This window comes from Myotis daubentonii, chromosome 1 (genome assembly GCF_963259705.1).
Source record: "Myotis daubentonii chromosome 1, mMyoDau2.1, whole genome shotgun sequence".
Lineage (NCBI taxonomy): Eukaryota > Metazoa > Chordata > Mammalia > Chiroptera > Vespertilionidae > Myotis > Myotis daubentonii.
In genome coordinates this window covers 148,925,065-148,944,394 of record NC_081840.1, presented here as the reverse complement: position 1 = coordinate 148,944,394, position 19,330 = coordinate 148,925,065, and the positions used below count along the sequence as shown (strand labels likewise).

Below are 19,330 nucleotides of genomic sequence, written 5' to 3'. Positions count from 1 at the left end.
ATGAAAAAAGAATCCAAAAATGCGAGGATAGTGTAAGGAGCCTCTGGGACAGCTTCAAGCGTACCAACATCAGAATTATAGGGGTGCCAGAAGATGAGAGAGACCAAGATATTGAAAACCTATTTGAAGAAATAATGACAGAAAACTTCCCCTACCTAGTGAAAGAAATGGACTTACAGGTCCAAGAAGTGCGGAGAACCCCAAACAAAAGGAATCCAAAGAGGACCACACCAAGACACATCATAATTAAAATGCCAAGAGCAAAAGACAAAGAGAGAATCTTAAAAGCAGCAAGAGAAAGAAACCGAGTTACCTACAAGGGAATACCCATACAACTGTCAGCTGATTTCACAACAGAAACTTTGCAGGCCAGAAGGGAATGGCAAGAAATATTCAAAGTGATGAATACCAAGAACCTACAACCAAGATTACTTTATCCAGCAAAGCTATCATTCAGAATTGAAGGTCAGATAAAGAGCTTCACAGATAAGGAAAAGCTAAAGGAGTTCATCACCACCAAACCAGGATTATATGAAATGCTGAAAGGTATCCTTTAAGAAGAGGAAGAGGAAGAAAAAGGTAAAGATACAAATTATGAACAACAAATATGCATCTATCAACAAGTGACTCTAAGAATCAAGTGAATAAATAATCTGATGAACAGAATGAACTGTTGATTATAATAGAATCAGGAACATAGAAAGGGAATGGACTGACTATTCTTGGGGGGGAAAGGGGTGTGGGAGATTCGGGAAGAGACTGGACAAAAATTGTGCACCTATGGATGAGGACAGTGGGTGGGGAGTGAGGGCGGAGGGTGGGGCGGGAACTGGGAGGAGGGGAGTTATGGGGGGAAAAAAAGAGGAACAAATGTAATAATCTGAACAATAAAGATTTAATTAAAAAAAAAGAAAATAGAATAAAAATTAAAATCTAGACTCAAAAGAGATTTCATTCATTCTTATTCTTTTTTTTTTTCGTTAATCCTCACTCGAGGATATTTTTTCATTGATTTTTAGGGAGAGTGGAAGAGAGAGGGAAGGACAGAGAGAAACATCAATGTGAGAGAAACACATCGATCGGTTGCCTCCTGCACAAGCCCTGACCAGGGCCCAGGCCAGGGCTCAGCCTGCAATCAAGGTACGTGCCCTTGACAGAAATCAAACCCAGGACCCTTTGGTCTGCAGGCCAACGCTCTATCTATTGAGCCAAACCGGCAAGGGCCATTCATTTTTTTTAACAGACATTTCAACTGATATTTTCCAACAATTTTTAACTGTTTTTGATCCACCAAATGGCAATTTTGTGTGATTCAAATGACTGCTGAATGCCTGGCACTCCATTAGGCCCTGCCATAACAGTCTTACCCACCCCCTCACTTTGCAAATCAGAAATGGCAACAAAGCTGGCTTTTAAAGTCCATTGATAAAACTACTATAAGAACAGTAAAGAATAATACATTTCTAAGAGCTAAACAAAAATGTGATTGTTAGTATATGTATCGGAGGTGTAGTTTTATTTCCTGTGGATTTATGGTTCCTATGGCACAGTTTATTTTCCTGTTCCAAATTTAAACATGTTGCTGAAGTCTTATGTCATAGGTACTCAAAAAATGAAAAAAACAAAAACCTCCTTAAAGTGTAAACAAATAAAAACATTATGAAGTGGGAGAGTCTGAAAACATGCCTATTTATTTTCATGTTAAGGTGGAAAAATCTTTAGCCTCCTGGGTAAATTTTCATCATATTAAAAGACTTCTGGCTGGTCAAGTCTTCACGAGGATAAAAAATAGTCTGTGGGTTAGATGTACTTGGTGGAAACTACAGGACTGGAATGAAAGCAACATCTGAATTGCACTCTGAAACCAGAAAATCTAAGAGGGCAGTAATGATTGAGTCATGAGGCTTTTTCCAGGAATGATCAATAAAAGAGGGGAAGTCAAGTCCTACTTTGAACACTGGAGTTCAATAAAGAAGGAAGTATAAGAGCCGAAAAAGAAATCAGAACTACATTATTTGGAAGCACATACTGGTGAGAGAAAGTCCAAACAGAGGCATATGACGAGGAATGGAAAGAAACAAAACTGTTCCATTAAAAAGGTGTTTAAGGGGCTTATTCTCCCTCAGCGTGCATGCATAGCAATTCCATTAGTGTTAATAGGACCTAAATGCATGACTCAAGGGGAGAATAGAGTGACTACTTGTGTATAAGTGGTTCAATGAAGTCTAAGAAGAGTCAATTAAAAACCACAAATGATGGTTTAGGAGTCTAAGAGACATAGGTATCTGCAAGAGAGGCGTTTAATTCTAATTAGTTGAATAATCCACTTTTCTTTTGCTAAAGACAAAAGTTATGAAAATGGCAAAGGGAAAATAAGCCCAAATTTAGCTCTCAAAACCATTGCTTAAAGTTAAGGGATATAGTCATGCACTCCAGATGGTAAAATTGACCCCTTGTGAAAGATTTATAATTTGCATTCAAATTGGAATGTTGAGTTACATAAGGAATTCAAATCCACTGCCCATTTTTCCTAGCCTTCACAGCCAGAAAGAAGAGAGGAGAGAGAGAGAGAGAAGAGAGAGAGAGAGAGAGAGAGAGAGAGAGAGAGAGAGAGAATTCTGGCCTTTGGTTACTTACAAAAGGGAGCATAATCAAACCTGATTTTTTTAAAAAGCCTAATTGTACACAAACTGGTAGAGGGAAATGTTTTTATCAAGGGAGAAATTGTTTCTGGAAGAATAATTTGAGAGTGCTTTGCTTTAGTTGAAGTGAACAATAAAGTTCTTCATCCAGAAGAGACAGAAAACTAAGGATCTTTTTCTCTCTATATAAAAAAGTTGGGGGTTACACATAAAGGTTTTCTTTATGAATATTTATTACTTATGTCTTGTAAGCCATAAGTTATTTCAAACCAGCCATGTTGTAATCCTCTACTTTACTCCTCATAATTCTATGTGTATTAAATACATGTTCAAACCTTTAAGTAAAAAATAATACATGAACATGAAGGTGGATTTGAAAAAAAAACATAATGTCTTACCTAAAGTGTTTTCTTTGAAGTGTCTCATTTATCCTCTGCTTTTGGAAAATGTTGAATTTAGCACTGAGAAATGCTTTAGAAGGAAATTAAATACATAAGAATTTATGTGATCTCTTTTCTAGTAAAAGGAACTACATTTAGGAAGAAGAATGTGAGTGAATTCTCCTTTGGCTGAATTTAATAAGAAGCAGATCTTAGAGGGATCTTAGAAGGACTTGATATCATATACTTGCATTAAACTGTAATCCTTCACTCTATGATAGCTCCAATATTATGGCACTGAAGTCATAGTTCTTGTTGTAAAGTATTAAGTCTCTAATATTGCTATCTCCTTCCCTTCAATTTATTTCTAATCATTTAAAAGGGTTCTTTATATTTGAAGATCTAATACAGCAATATTTTTCAAATAGAAGGGTTATAAAATTTGCACATTCACAGGACTAAGCACCAGGTGTATATACATGTCTATGACTTAATATCAACTTGCTCCAAGTTAGGAAAAGTTAAATATGGGAACTCTAAGAGGACTGCATTATGTGTAATGTCATTTCTTTACTGATAGTGCATATCAGGTAGTACCTGAACCAGAAATGTGAATTAGTTTTAATGTAAATATGAATCAGTACAGTGGTGCTGCTGAGATAGGGTTGCCTGGGGTGCGGGATTAGAGGGTGGAATGGGGACCTGAAAATCTGTCCCAAAATAGCGGGAGAGTTTGTGAAAAGAGAATTAAAAAGGATCTGCAATACCCAGTGTTGGGAGAATATAGAGCAACTGGCACTTTCACATACAACTGGAGGGAGTGTAAAATGTTGTGACCATTTAGAAAACTCTGTGACAGTATCCATTAAAGCTGAACATTTGCAAATCATACAAACCAGCATCGCCTGAGTATATATGCAGAAGAAATGTTTAGACATCCACCAGAAGACTTCAGCAAGTATGTTATGCCAACAATATCTGTAATAGGCAAAAGTTGGAGCCATCCCCCTGATCCATCAGTAAAATGGATACATAAATTGTGCTATATTCCGTCAAAGAAATACATACAGTAACAGGAATAAATATGCACACCACATGCAACAATACGAATGGCTCTCACAAACATAGTATTGAGCAAACAAGTCAGGGGAAGACAAGTTTGTAATGTTTGATTCCATTTATAAAAGGACAAAATGAAGCAGGGGGATCTGAGCTATGTTGAGATTGTAATGTTCTAATGGGAAATGGCAGAGGGAGTTGTGACTATTTCTTAATCTGGGCATGGGCTATACAGGCATGTTCGTTTTATAAAAATGCATGGACCTGTACATGTATAATTTGTTCAGTTTCTATTTTTTCATGTGTGTTAACCTTCCATAAAATGTTTGCCCCCCTCCTCAGATAAATATAGGTCCTGTGAGAGCTTGGGGACTCAAGCCATTAGGGAAGAACGTCAAGAAAAAGGGTGAGGTAGAGCTGCAGACAGGAAGAGAAGTTGGGAGGGTGGTATGGTCAATGCATCAGTCTGTAATCACTGAGGGGAATAGAATTAGAATTTGGGTAAAAACCTTAGGTCATGATAATAATATAGACTAACCATTAATAATTCAAGATCTGAGGAGATCCAGGCTTGAGTAAGAATAGACACAAATATGGGTTTCCAGTGAATAAAACCAGAGGCAGTGGCAGGCTGGAATGCCAGAGTTCAGAAAGCATAACTATTGAGGTCTGAGCAGTGTCTCACACAATAGCTTGGAGTGGCCTGCCAAACCCTGCCTGGGTTTCAAGTTCTCTTACCCAGGAGTGAGGCCTGGGCAGCTTTGTATGCTTTATATAGAAGGCTAGAGAACAAAACAACGTGGCTTGTCATTTTATTTATAAATCAGTTACTCATAGAGTCATACCCTGTGCTTGTAAATTTCCCCATTTTTCCAACTATGCTCTGGCTTCTACATGTAAAACATGATGTATCAAGTACACCAGCTTTTATCTATTCATTTAATTCCCAGTCTCTCATCACTACCGAGGTAGAATTAAGACTAACAAAAACCCAAAGTAAAATACTTACTGATTCATGGATCCAATGTAAAGTGAATCAGTAACAAAAGCAATTAGTGAATAGCTGCTGTATCCTAGGCACTATCCTCAGCACTAGACATATATTGTCTTACTTTTTTTTTTTTTTCAGTTGATCAGCAGCCTAGCTAGGTTCTCTAGCCAGGATCTCCAGCCAAGTTCTGATTTTATTGACGTATTACATCTGTATTTATACCAGTTGATTTTGGTAAAGGAGAATTTTATTGCAATCAGAAAAGCATATATGTGTGTGTGCATCTTTGAAACCTTCCATAAATTCCTCCCTTGGGACTTCAGAAGATGGTTACGTCTGAAAATAAGTCCCATTGGCCAACCCATCTGGGTGCAGGGGCGGGTGGGTGGAGGGGATCCATTATCGAGCCAGGCTTCATTGTCTAATTCTCTTTCTGCGCCTTCCTGGGAGTGAGAGACCAGGGAGCAGGGGCGGAGACAGAGCGAGCGACCACGCAGGCTGACACACGCGCAAAGGGGAATGAGAGTCAGAGCTGATGTTGATGCCATTTCTCAGCAAAGTGGAGAACGGCGTTGCAGAACCAGGAGGGACCGAGGGAGACTTGGGGCCCCCCCTCCCACCTCGGGGGCAGCCCCTACAAGGCGGTGAGGCTGGAGGTGGTGTTTGTGTTCAGGGCGTCCGCTTTGGACTTGGGGACCCCTTCCGGGGCCTCCACGACCATGGAGAGGCTACGAAAGGACTCGGGGACCTTGATGTGGATGGCCTCCTCCTCCACGGGGTCCTGGCAGCACTTGCTGCAGCGGCAGCAGCAGTTCCTCATGCAGCAGCCGGTGGCCAGGGAGACCGCGATGTCCCAGGGCTTCAGCGAGCGCATGCACAGGGGCAGGAAGTTCCAGGTCTGGAACACCTTGGGCAGGATGCCGGGGCAGCGGGCCTGCAGGAGCTTGAGCACCACCACCAGAAGGATCACGAGGACGATGGGCACCCCCACGCCCACCAGCACCGGCCACCCAGCCAGCGAGAGGCCAAACACGGACAGCGGGACCAGAAAGAATAAGATGACCAGGTAGAAGACGGCAAACCAGCGGTACTTAGCTGAGATGTTGCCAAGCCCCTTAGCCAGGCGGATGGGCAGGCGGGTGAACGGGATTGGGTACCACAGAAGGATACCCGTGATGTTGAAGAAAAAGTGGCACAGGGTGATCTGGAGTGAGCTCCTCAAGGTTTTGCCTGGACTGGCCAAGGCGGCCATGATGGCGGTGGTGGTGGTGCCGATGTTGGCCCCCAGCGTGAGTGGATACGCCCTCTCAATGCTTATCACACCAACACCAATCAGTGGGGTCAAAGTAGACGTGAACACTGAGCTGCTCTGCATGATGAAGGTCATGCCTGCCCCCACTAAGATAGCCAGGTAGCCAGTCAGCCAGGAAAAGGGGAAAGGGAAATCGGTGTTGATGGTCTTCTTGATGACAACAGCTACTCGCCCCTCGAGCACAGAGCCCAGGACCTTGACGATCATGATCAGACAGCCACAGAGCACCAGCAGGGAGGTGACCAGCAGGATGATGCCAACAATAAGATCCAGGAGGTTGGCATTCACAAAGAGGTGCTGGCACTTGGCAATATTCTCCCGGCGGGTCACGTTCTTGATGGTCCAGGTGTGGAAACCATTTGCCCAACAGAGGTTGGGGGAGGTGCAGTTCTGAATCGAGGGGACGGTGACATTCATCTGAGTCACATTGGTCACAGTTTTGCACCAAATCTTGATCAGACTCTTGTTCTGAGCTGCTGGGTCATTCATTGCAATCTGGTTGATAACCTTTTTATCCAGCTGGATAATTTGCTTTGTAAGAGGATTCGTGATAACTTTCAGAAGTTCCGGGGCATTTTCTCCGCTTTTGAAATGGAAGGACTCCACTATCAGGTTGGTCAGGACCTCCAGGTAGTGGGTGGAGACCTCCACAGGCAGGAGCACCAGCACGGAGAGCCAGTTGAAGAAGTCATGGACGGTGGCCCCGGCAAAAGCCCTTCTGAACACATTCCGGTCTCCTGCCTGCATGAGCGCCACGAGGGTGTTGGTGATTGAGGTCCCAATGTTGGCTCCCATGACAAAGGGGACGGCAGTCCGCACCGTCAGCAGTGAGGAGGCCACCATGCTGACGATGATGGATGTGGAGGTGCTCGAGCTTTGCACCATGGCTGTCACCAGCACCCCGATCATCAGTCCCGCCAGGGGGTTGGACATGATAGAGTTGCTGCTGAAGAACTTCCCGGCCATTTTCCCTCCAACCAGCTGGAAGGCACTGCTGAGGACATCCAAGGAGCACACGAACAGGTAGAGGAATCCCAGGAGCAATAGGAACTTCCCGATCCCTTGCAAGATACACAGACTCTTCCCTTTGGTGTCTCTCTCTGTCCACTCGATGCCCTTGTGCTGAAGCTCGGGCAGGTCCCAGGGGTCTTCTATGTCAGTGGGCTCCTCTACCGGGGTGGCGGTGGAGTGGGATGGCAGAAGTTCAATCTTGGTTTCAGAGGTCCCGGTGACATTTTTGTTGGTCTCCTTTCCTTTCCCATCCGTGGGGGGCTGTTGGCTCGTGATGCCTCCAATGTATTTACCTGGATTCGGCTGGGCATTTTCCACCTCAGGCCAAGGAGTCATGGTAGCTCTGAACATCTTCCAAGAGGCTGAAGTCCTTTCCCTTCTGTTCTCCGTGGAGTCTGGGTCCAGCAGTCCTTGGGAAGGTGCAATCTGGAAGAGCTGCTCTCTGAGGAAGGAGACGACAGAGTGAGCCAGGAGATAGCTTTCTTCAGTTGAAACCAAGTTCTGTTTTCATTGTCTTGTTACATTTGTATTTATACTGGTGGATTTTAATCCTATCAATTCTGTTCCAAAGGATAGGGCGTTTCTTATCTCCATTCCGAGGTTATTCTATTGTTCTATTAAGCTACAAGGAAGTAACCCAAGGAGATTATCCTAAGTAGAGATGATGTAGCTTAAGCCTGATTGTTGGTAGTTAAAGTGATTAATTACCCGCCTGGCACTTAGTTAAGGGGTTTTATTCCCTCCCTAACTCCAGGGAAAAATCCTCACCTGGGGCAACAACCTTTCTCGGGGATGTGGTCCTGTTTAAAACCCATAGCATTAAGAGGGGGAGCAAACATATGCCATATACGCCAGGTCCCTTGAAACATAAGCTGTGCAGATGTTTCTTCCCTGCAGCGACTGTGTCAAGCAGCAAGGGTGGATTGGCTTCTGGCAAATTCCCCCATTTTTATTTTTTAAATGGCAGCGCGTGTAAATCAGCGGCCCCCTCTCGGATTCGGTTGTTGAAGACTCGGAAGAAGGCTGACAAGCAATGATAGCGAGCATAGCAATAAACATAGTGGATGGAGTGCACACAGAGCCTTGTAGAGGTTGCTGGCCTTTTCAGTCAAGGGATTTCAGCTGTCCCCAAGTCGATGGTTTGATTGTCCTCGTTGATCTGGCTAGTGGGTGGTGTCGCAGGCTACGGGCTCCCCGAAGTATCAGCGTGTTGAAGGGCTTGATCAAAGGATCCATCAGGGCCGTGCTTGATGGTGGTGTCGGTGTCCGAGGAGGAGTCAGCTGTGCCCTCTGGGTCGGTTGATATGGATGATACCGGGGAGGAGGAGGAGGAGGCAGAGACAGAGGGTAGTAGAGAGAAAAAGAGAAAGCAAAAGAACTACAAGGCATGGAAGTATTTAGAAAAAAGAGGGAGAAGAAAGGGAAGAAGGCAGCCTCCTGACAGCCCTTTCCTTCAGCTGCCCCTTTCCCTGTGGTCCAATATATTGTCTTACTTAATCTTCATAACTACCTTGGAACTTAGAGGAAAATGGTGACGAAGTGAAGAGTTAGGACTCAAGGCCAGGTTAGTCCGACTTCACACTGTGTGCTGTTTTTATCATGTCAACTCTATTTAGCCACCACGCATAAAAAGGAATGTACCTGTAAGTCTCCCTTAGCTCAGCTCTTACCCCAAAGAGAAGGCCACCCTCACACCTGGCTAGACCTCCTTTTTTTCAATTATAAAAGCCAGAGCATAGCCACAGGAAGTACTCAGAAGGTAATGGAGGTAGAGGGAGGGTTTTCTCATAGGAAGATTTGATGGTCAGTTGGCAAAGATATCAACACGGTACAGCACCTCACACACTAGAGTGGTGCTCTCTGTGCGCTGGGGGCCCTCACCTCTCCACTCCTACACGCAGTGCTCAGTTTCCCATTTTTCACTCCCCAAGGCACACTGTAATCTCTTCGTTCACTGATAGTCCATGAAAAATAGAGCCTGATGTTTTTATTTTTATTTTGGGGAGAACAAGGAGTGGTGAGACTTCGAATACATGTTTTCATCTCTTGGGACAGGATAAACACATAGAGGTCATAAACTCAAAACCTACAGAAGGATATTTAAGTGACTGAAAGTGGTGGTGGTGAGGCCTTATCAACTAAATTATTTTTATATAGAAAAGTAAGGCCCTAGTCGGTTTGGTTCAGTGGATAGAGCATCAGCCTATGGACCAAAGGGTTCTGGGTTTGATTCTGGTCAAGGGCATGTACCTCAGTTGCAGGCAACTCCCCTGCCCAGGCCCTGGTCAGGGCTCCTGCAGGAGGCAACCAATCGATGTGTTTCTCACATCTTTCCCTCTCTCTTCCATTCTCTCTAAAAATCAATGGGAAAATATCCTTGGGGTGAGGATTAACAAAAACAAACAAACAAACAAACAAATAAATAAAGGTGATTAAATGTTAAAAAAAAAGAAAGAAAAAGAGAAGTAGGGTTAACCCGTGTGTGTGTGAGCGCGCGCGCACAGAAGGTGGTGATTTGAAGGCCTAAAATTTGCCAGCTGATTTCAAGGAGAAGGGCTGGAAGCTGCATGTATTCAGCCCTTTCATTAAATTGAGAAAGGGAAGCACGCGGGGTGTGAAGGATGACAGTGGAGGACTGATGGGAAATGTAGTGAGTTGAAGAAATTAAGCTATCCCTGAGGAAAGAGCTTCTACTTAGCTCCAGCTGATGGCTGCCAGTTGGCAATGAAGACAGTTGCCAGATCTTCTGCGTTTTCAGAAGATGGAAATCCAGATTATTTAAAATGGGATATCTCCAATTTTTAAAACACTGTGTGGGCCAAATCAAACATGTTTGTGGGCTGAAACCAATGTGTGACCTACCATTGTGAGACCTTTGATTTATAGTCCTCACAAAACATGACATTTCTGCTCCAATTTGTAATCTCAGTGTGTTAGGTCCAGATTCAGTTCATTTTCTGTACTTCATCTTCCTCCTTTACTCCTTTATTATTTACACACATGTCTGAGAAGCCCTCAAGATCATAAATTCTTTTGATGGTACAATTGCACCTTTTTCAACTTTGTATCTTCTCCATGGTTTACTCTAGTGATTTAAATAGTGCAACACTCAGTAAGTTCTGGTTAAATAAGCCTTTGTTAAGTAATGCCTTTTCAAAGCTAGTCACAGGAAACTTGAAATGATAATGGGGGTCCATTCACTGAAACACAATTGGCCAAAAAAATAAATATCTGAAAGCCACTTTGAGATTTCTTCAACCAGTAATAGTTGACTATAATTCAGCCTAAAATAGACCTTTTCTCCATAAATACGTTTTTCTGCCACATTTTCTCATTTCTGCCCAGTGGTGCTATCACTCTTCCACAAACTAGAAACATGGAGTTACTCATCTTCTTTTCTTAGTAATTTATTTCTGGGCTCACCACTACTTTCAAAATGTTTTCCTGGCCAATGTGGTTCAGTTGGTTGAGCATTGTCCCAGGCACAGAGAGGTCGCTGGTTTGATTCTTGGTCAGAGCACATGCCCTCGATGTTTCTCTCACATCAATGTTTCTATCTCTCTCTCCTCCCTTCCTCTCTCTAAAATGAATAAAAATATATTAAAAAATTTTAAATGATTTCAACGTCCATTTAGACGATCATTCCAATACCCTGGTGTCTCAGTTTTTAATTTAATCTAATGACCTTGTTGGGTGGGGGGTCAAATGTAACTTCATTAACATAACAAAAGACACTCTAACCACCTAGGATCTTCCAAGGGTTTGAGAAACTGAGCCAGGAACTGTAGGTAAAAACTGTGGACGAAGACAAATATCTTATAAGTCACAACATAGCAGACACCAGCAAACTTTAAAGAAAATTATATTGGTGACTGATGTGAGGGGGCTCAAGATGGCGGTGGAGTAGGTGGAAGTTACACTCACCTCCTCCCAGGACCACATCAGAAGAGCGGCTTAAGTACAGAACAATCAACCTGAATAACCAAGTGGAGACTAGCTGAACAGAGGTCTTATAACTAAGGATTTACAGAGGATCTCCCATTGAGACTGGTGGGAAGGCAGAGATGTAAATGGGGCTGGCCCTGCTGAAGTGGGAAAGAATCCAGAGTGATATCTTAGCTAAGGAGGTTCTTCCTCCCCCTGCCCCAGCCCTCCCCAGGGTCCAGGGGCTTTGGCCCCAACCCAGGCTCCCTAGTCCAGGGCACTAGAGCTGGAAAGGAGACCACACAGTATCTGGCTGGGAAAGTCAGCAGGGATTCCACCCACCCAGGTGAGAAGGGCGATGGCTGTCTCGAAGGGCCATTGCACAGAATCTCAGTCAAGACATTCACCCTGAGTTTCAGCAGCCCCGCCCTGCAGGGAAAGCTCCTGGTGGAGAGGTTTCTGGCAGTCTCCAGCTTGGGCCCCCGCGCAGCCCTTATTGAGGAGCTCCTGAGCAGCTCCAGCGGGCTTGCCAGAATCTATAGATTCAATGCAATCCCTACCAAAATATTGGCGGACACCTAGGCCAGAGGCGTCAGGCCTGGGCAAGGGGCCGATCCTGTGATTGGAGGGTGATGGGGGTCAACGCCTGAGGGCTCCCAGTATGTGAGAGGGGGCAGGCTGGGCTGAGGGACACTCCCCCCCACCCCCCCCAACACACACCCAGTGCACGAATTTCGTGCACCGGGCCCCTAGTATTGTGATAAGTATATATGGGATGATGTGGGTACTTGAAATATTGGGTGTAACACTTCATAAAGTATATGGTTATCTCACCACTGTATTATAGACTTGAAATGTATACAGAATAATATGGAATGTAAACTGTAATTAAAAAACAACAACAAAAAAGAAAATTATGTTGGCAAAACATCATCTTGAACCGAAAGAAGAGAGACAGTACAAAAGAAGAAGAGGCCTTTGAGTCATATCTATACTGGCAGGAAGCAGGCTAAGAAACCTGTGGAGCTGCAAACACACGGGATAGCTTTCATGGAAAAGAAAAAAATAACTTAGAGCACAAGACCAAAGGCCAGAAAATAGAGCCAAGTGTCATGGAGAATCATCCCCAGGAAGAAATCATTCCTAGTTCTAATCAAAGAACTTCCAAATGTTGCCTAACTAAATTTCAGAAGCTTTATAGACTAGTGACATCTGATGATATTTCCCCCCACTTTTAATTAAACAGGAATGACCATAGTAGTTATCCTATGCCTGTCCCACTATTGTATGTTGGTGGATGTGGGGCAGTTGTCTCTTTTGTTCACAGGTCTTTATATAGACAGTAACCATTCTTGAAGAGAAGAACTTGAGGTTCCTAATCAAGGGACCACTCCTGAAGGGCCTCATTCACATCTGGACCTGATTTAGATGATGAGATCCTTGATTTAAAGCTGATGCTGTTATACAATGAGAGCTTGGAGGTTTGGAAGAGAATGGGTATATTTTTCTCCCTTTTGGATTGCTCTCTGAGGATAATAAGTCATCATGTCATGAAGACATTCAACCAGCCTAAGAAGTAACCCATGTGCAGAGGAACTGTCAATGACTAGCACCAAGTTGCCAAGCATGTAGATACAATGAATCCTCCGGTATCACTTAAGCCTCCTGACTGGGAGGGGTTATTGGAACTTTTAATCCAGTGGTTCTCCACCTTCCTAATGCCGCGACCCTTTAATACAGTTCCTCATGTTGTGGTGAACCCCAACCATAAAATTATTTTCGTTGCTACTTCATAACTGTAATTTTGCTACTGTTATGAATCGTCATGTAAATATATATCTGATATGCAGCATGTATTTTCATTGTTACAGATTGAACATAATTAAAGCATAGTGATTAATCACAAAACAATATGTAATTATATATGTGTTTTCCGATGGTCTTAGGCCACCCCTGTGAAAGGGTCATTCGACCCCCAAAGGGGTCGCGACCCACAGGTTGAGAACCGCTGTTTTAATCTATAACCAATTGTTCAGAAGCACAGTTAGAGTTGAGTTGAATTCTTGGACACCCTGCTGATGTCAGAATTGTTTGTTGTTATGGTGAACCCTCTCGTGCTTCCATGTAAATTGGGGTCCAGAAACCCCTTTGAGACTCTGATAAATATTCCTGGGGTTCACTCCACTGAGATAAGCCATCCTTTGTGTTTCTGCTGAGACCGCTGAGGGACAGTATCCTTGAACTTCTTATATGCTCTATTGTTTGATTAAGCAGTTGTGTGGAGTATCCCTTCAGAGATCTTAACAAAAGATTTTATAGTCATAACCTTAGCTTTTTTTTTTTTTCTTTTTCGTAGAGTCTCTGGATTTGATCTTGTCCCAAAGCTATTTCTTAATATTAATATCAATTGTCATCTGGAGAGGATGGGAATTTTCAATCTCAACAATTCCTGGCTTCTTTTTGTTTATGTCATTCCTTTAGCTCATGTATCTCCTTTTACACGTTACTACACAATAAGAAAGAACCTGTTGGCACCGTCAGGGCTTTGAATGGAATCTTCTTGGCTAAGTCACACAGATCATTAAATACCTTTTTCTACTTTCCAATGTCTGCCACTATTTAGTGAGAATCTGTTTTCTTATAGTTTCCAGTGACGTTTTCCTCACTTTCCTTCAAGGCCTCATCTGAAGTCTCCTATAAGGCCACTTGGCATCTACGAACAGAGCTTTCTAGGCTCTCAGACTTCCACTGTTATTCTCTTCAAACCCCTTCCACAAAGGGCTTGCATATGTTCAGTTTTCCAGATAGTGCCAAACAGTTTTCCAAAGTGCTTGTGCAAATTGACATTCCAACCAGCAGTGTGTGAGTTCCAGTCTCCACACTTAATACATTTGTTATTGTCCCTCTCTTTCATTTTTCTACTCTTATAGGTGAGTAGTGCTATAATGTGGTGGTTTCAATGCACATTTTATTTATTTATGGGTTGAACACCATTTAAAAATGTTTTTTGGCTACTTTTAGTTTTCCTTTCGTCAAAGGGCTTATTCAAGCATTTGTTCACTTTTCTATTGGGTTGTGATTTTTTCTCATTGATCTAAGAGCATTCTTATATATTCTAAATAACAAGCCTTTTTCAGTCCTATAGATTTCAGTTATCTTTTCCCATTCTGTGGCTTATCTTTTCACTCATTTTAAGATGTTTGTCCTTTTTTTCATAAATGGAAGTTCTTAATTTAATATATTCATCTTACTAAATTACTTCTTCTATGGCTAGTGCTTTATATGTCTTATTTTAAAAGCCCTGCCTTACTCTAAGGCCATGAAGATATTCTCTTCTCAATGCTTTATAATATTACCTTTTATATTTAGGTTTATAAATCATCCTTTTTTAAAAAAAATATATTTTATTGATTTTTTACAGAGAGGAAGGGAGAGGAATAGAGAGTTAGAAACACCGATGAGAGAGAAACATCGATCAGCTGCCTCCTGCACACCCCCCACGGGGGATGTGCCGCAAGCAAGGTACATGCCCTTGACCAGAATCAAACCTGGGACCCTTGAGTCCGCAGGCCGATGCTCTATCCGCTGAGCCAAACAGGTTAGGGCTAAATCATCCTTTTTGATTTTTGTTTATTCTATGAAGAAAGGTTTCAATTTTCTTTTTTTCTGTGTGGATACACAATTGTCCCAGCATGATCTATTGAAAGGTCATCTTTTCCTCATGGCTCTTGGGTGTCATTTCTTCTCCACTTGAATGCCTATGTGTGGGTTTGTTTCTAGTCTCTTTATTCAATTTCTTTGGTGTACATATTCATAGAAGCTTCATTTATATAGCAAAAAACCAAATAAACTGAAAACAATTCAAATGTCCACCAATAAGTGAATACACAAAGAAACTGGTATACAATGGACTATTACTCTGCAATAAAAATAAAAAATAGTGTTAATACAACAATATGGATAAATCTCAAAAATATTATTTTTGAGCAAAGAATGCCAGACACATAAAAATAATGCCATAGGCTTCTATCTAGATGAAATTCTAAAACAAGAAAAAACTAATCTAAAATGACATAAAACCCATCAATGATTGCTTGGGGCAGGGAAAGCCTCAAATCACCTAATAGCTGAAAAGTCTCCCTGACACTATTCTCTTCTTATAAATCGAGACAGGACTACAATCATGATTAGGATATACAGGTGCCCCACCAGGTAAGAACACACATTTTCTTGACCTTCAGTGTCTATGGATCAGTAGATTGATACTTGTAAAGTGATGATAATAATAGCACCAGTAAGAGCAAAAATTTATATTGCACTTAATATCTACCAGGCATTATAATGTTTTACACATATCATTCCATGTATTTACCATGAAAGACTTTGTGGGTAAGTATCATTATCTTTGTTTAATAGATGAAAAAACCGAGGTGCAGAAAAGTTATCTAATTTACACAAAGTCACACAGCTATTAAATGGCAGAGCTGAATTATTAATCTTGGCAGTCTGGCCTGGGATTCTGTACTTGTAACCATGATCTGAATCAATGCTACAAACACGCACTGTCTACATAGCATTACAGCAAAAGGTTGATTTGGTAAGTCCAATGAAAAGTTGTTGCTTGTTAGAATTAGCAATATAATTGGCAAGTTTGGGGGGAAATCTAAGTGGGGTTATGATCTTGTTATTTAAGATTTGAGAAAAATTCACATTCTCCCCCCAAATAAAATAAAACAACAAACAGACATAAAACTGACTCTGCAGAGAGGAATGAGAGTTGGAGGGCTTGTATTATCCAGATTCTTGGATTCACAGAGTTGCAAGCCTCCTGCTTCACCAGGCTCTTTAAATGGGACCAGGTCCTTGACCTGTCTGAAAGAGAATTTTTCAGTCTGTCACTAAGAGCCAAATCCTTCTCTTTTGCTCCTAAAGATATTTGTAATTTGTTTGTGATGTATTGAAATTTGTCTGGCTGTGGGAGAACTGCATCTTTAAAGTTCATTTCACTGCCTATTTCGTTCTATTTGGGAAACTTTGTCTTCTTAAAAGATGTTTTTCTGAGAGAGCACATTTTCATCTGAAGTTCATGAATTAGCATGCGCAATACAGCACACAATTTATTCTATTATTTTCTTAATAAGGTACTTAGTGGACACGGCAGCTGGTTGTGGGTGTACAAAGATAGCTACAAAGCCACTCAGACACTTGTTTCTATTTGACACCTTTGCTGGTGAATATTGGTTAAAATTGTGGTTTTAGGGAACTAGCCTCAAAAATTGATAGTACTAAAAGCTATTTTCTAACCAAACTGAAATACTTTTCTGTCATGTAATTAATATCTAAAAACAGGAAAATGCGATTATTCCAGTTACTTATTTTGGTCAGAGAATCTTTCTAAATACACATATGACACTAATATGTTAAATATGTGTTAATTCACCTCTATGCTATATATCTTCTATCGATCAGCCTCTTAGAGACATATAGGAGTGAATTGTGCCTTAAAAAAATTAACATTTCTATCTACTTAAAAATTTTTAATTGATTTTTTGAGAGAGGAAGGGAGAGGAAGAAATATCAATTGGCTGCCTCCTGCATGCCCCCTGCTGGGTACCAAGCCCAAAACCCAGGTATGTGCCCTGACTAGGAATCAAACTGGCAACCTTCAGTGCACTGGATGACACCCAACCAAGCCACACCGGCCAGGGCAACACTTCTACCTACTTAAAAAGTTCTTTTCTTCTACCTTCATTTTTTGCTTTATCTTGTTTTTCTCTTTCTTTCTCAGTTTAACGTCTTGCCACATCTCTCTGTCAGAAGTCTTTCTTTATTTTCCTTTTTTTGGACACTGGAGATTGGTAACAGTAGTGCTAGCAGTAGTGCTGAGTCCCGGCTCAGGATCCTAGCTGGGCTAGCATTGGTTGGGAGGAGAGATGAGAGTGGCTGTACAGCTTGACTAGTTTATTGTTTTTGAGTTGCACCAATGGGAGACGTCAAAGAAATAGAATATATTTTACTCGGTTTAATATATCTCTGTAGAGGGCATCCTAATTTTACATGACATGAGAGAAGGCATATCTCTTTCCCAATGGGCATGTCAGTAAAACAGGAATGCGTAAACATTTGAAAAACAGGGATTGTTATTGCAGGACTTGCTGTAGTTATAGGGCATTATGGCGTTATAATGCAGCTTATGAAGCTGTCGCAGATGAAAACTGATTTCTTGTGACTTTGATTTTATTAGTTTCCCATTGCTGTTGTAACAAATTACCGAAAACCCAGTAACTTAAACAATACAAACTTATTAATTATAGTTCTGATGGTCAGAAGTCCTAAAATTCTACACATTCTCTGTACTTGATGCAGAGAATCTACTGGTTTTTAAAATCTCTGGGTATTGTGCAACCAAACATACAAATCAAAGTTAATCCTCTGGATAAAGATCCTGAATCCACAGAATTCCAACTCTATCTCTCCACTAAGCTCTCACAGAGAGCTTGCAAGAGTTGTTAACGTACTTGCTCACAGCCAATTTCCATCAAGCATAATATGAAAACATTGCATTATCAAATTTAATGGGTGACTTACTGTCACTATCAGCACAGAAAAAGGCCTTTTTACTGATATTTCTTAATTTTTAAATGTATTTTTATTTATTTCAGAGAGGAAGAGCGAGATAGAAACATCAATGATGAGAGAGAATCCTTGATTGGCTACCTCCTGCACACCCCCTACTGGGGATGGAGTCTTGAAATTGGACATGTGCCCTTGACCAGAATTGAACCCGGGACCCTTTAGTCACAGGCCGACACTCTATCCACTGAGCCAAACCGGCTATGGCTCTACTGATATTTTAAAAGGGAGTTGTCTTGCCTTGCTCTTAAAGTTCTTCATTCTCTTTCTTTCCATACTTTGATTAGAGAAAGTGGTATGGAGAGTATGAGGGGAAAGATGAACAATGAGGAAGGAGGAATGACAGACATCAGGTGGTAACTTGAAAGATACACAATTCCACCCTAGGGACAATAGGACATATTGAAGAATTTAGGTAGATGAGGGCTAGGGAGAAGTCCAGGGTTATTACTGGGTATTTTGGCTTGGTACAGAGTGGTGGGAAACAGAAGAGCAGGCTTTGGAGGTAAGATGCAGGCTAGTAAGTTGGAATTGCTTATGGGATATCAAAGTGGAGGAGGTAGACAGGCAAACTGGCTATGTGGATCTTAGGCTCAGGAGAGATTTGGGCTTGCATTATGGATTTATGAGTCATCCGTGTAAGGATGGTAATTGAGAGCACTACTGAAGATAGTATACAGAGTTAAAAGAGACGATGGCATAAGATAGAGACCCGAGGAGCACCAATATTTAGAGGACAGGCAGAGGAAAAGCCTGCAAAGGAGACTGAGGAATGGTTAGAGGTCATTGGTAAATCAGAAAGAGGTGACATATTAAAGAATTTGTACCCATTCCTTGGGTGCTATTTTTGAAAACATGTTTCACTCACAATTCAATGTGACTTGAAAATTGTTTTCTCATATATAACACGGGGCCAATAATTCCTTACTTGCATCCCAGGGTTATGAGGTTCAAGTGAAAAATGTGTTTGAAAATATTTGTGAAGTGTTATACCAGTGGTCTATCACTGTGCATCAAAATCATTGCAAAGGCAAAGATGACTGTGTTTCCGATTTCATAGTAGCAGTAGTGTTAGAGTCAGTAGATATGGGGTGGGGCCTCAGAAACTGAATTTTCCATAATTTCTCAAATGATGCTGATATCGCTGGTCTTGGGACCACCCTTTGAGAACTACTGTGTAAAACAAATGTAAGGAATTTTGCTTTTGATTTTATAGCAAAATTCACTGAGTTGTCCTCCACTGTTGTGTCTGTTTCATCCCCTAATCTTTTTTTTATTCCTGTATCTCCCATCAACAGCTGTTATTGAAACATATTTGCCCCGCTTCGTACCTAGTACCTAGCAATATATGTTTCTGGACGTGAAAGGTCAGCTTAGT

At 41.7% G+C, this 19,330-nt stretch overlaps 1 protein-coding gene across 1 annotated transcript; it reads right to left on the bottom strand.

Annotated features, from left to right (window-relative positions):
• Positions 1–5,706: 5,706 nt before the first annotated feature.
• Positions 5,707–7,746, bottom strand: LOC132214719 (sodium-dependent phosphate transport protein 2B-like). Its single transcript, XM_059662085.1, has one exon. It carries the CDS (start codon positions 7,744–7,746, stop codon positions 5,707–5,709), a length of 2,040 nt encoding a protein of 679 aa, XP_059518068.1.
• Between the last annotated feature and the right edge of the window lie 11,584 nt (positions 7,747–19,330).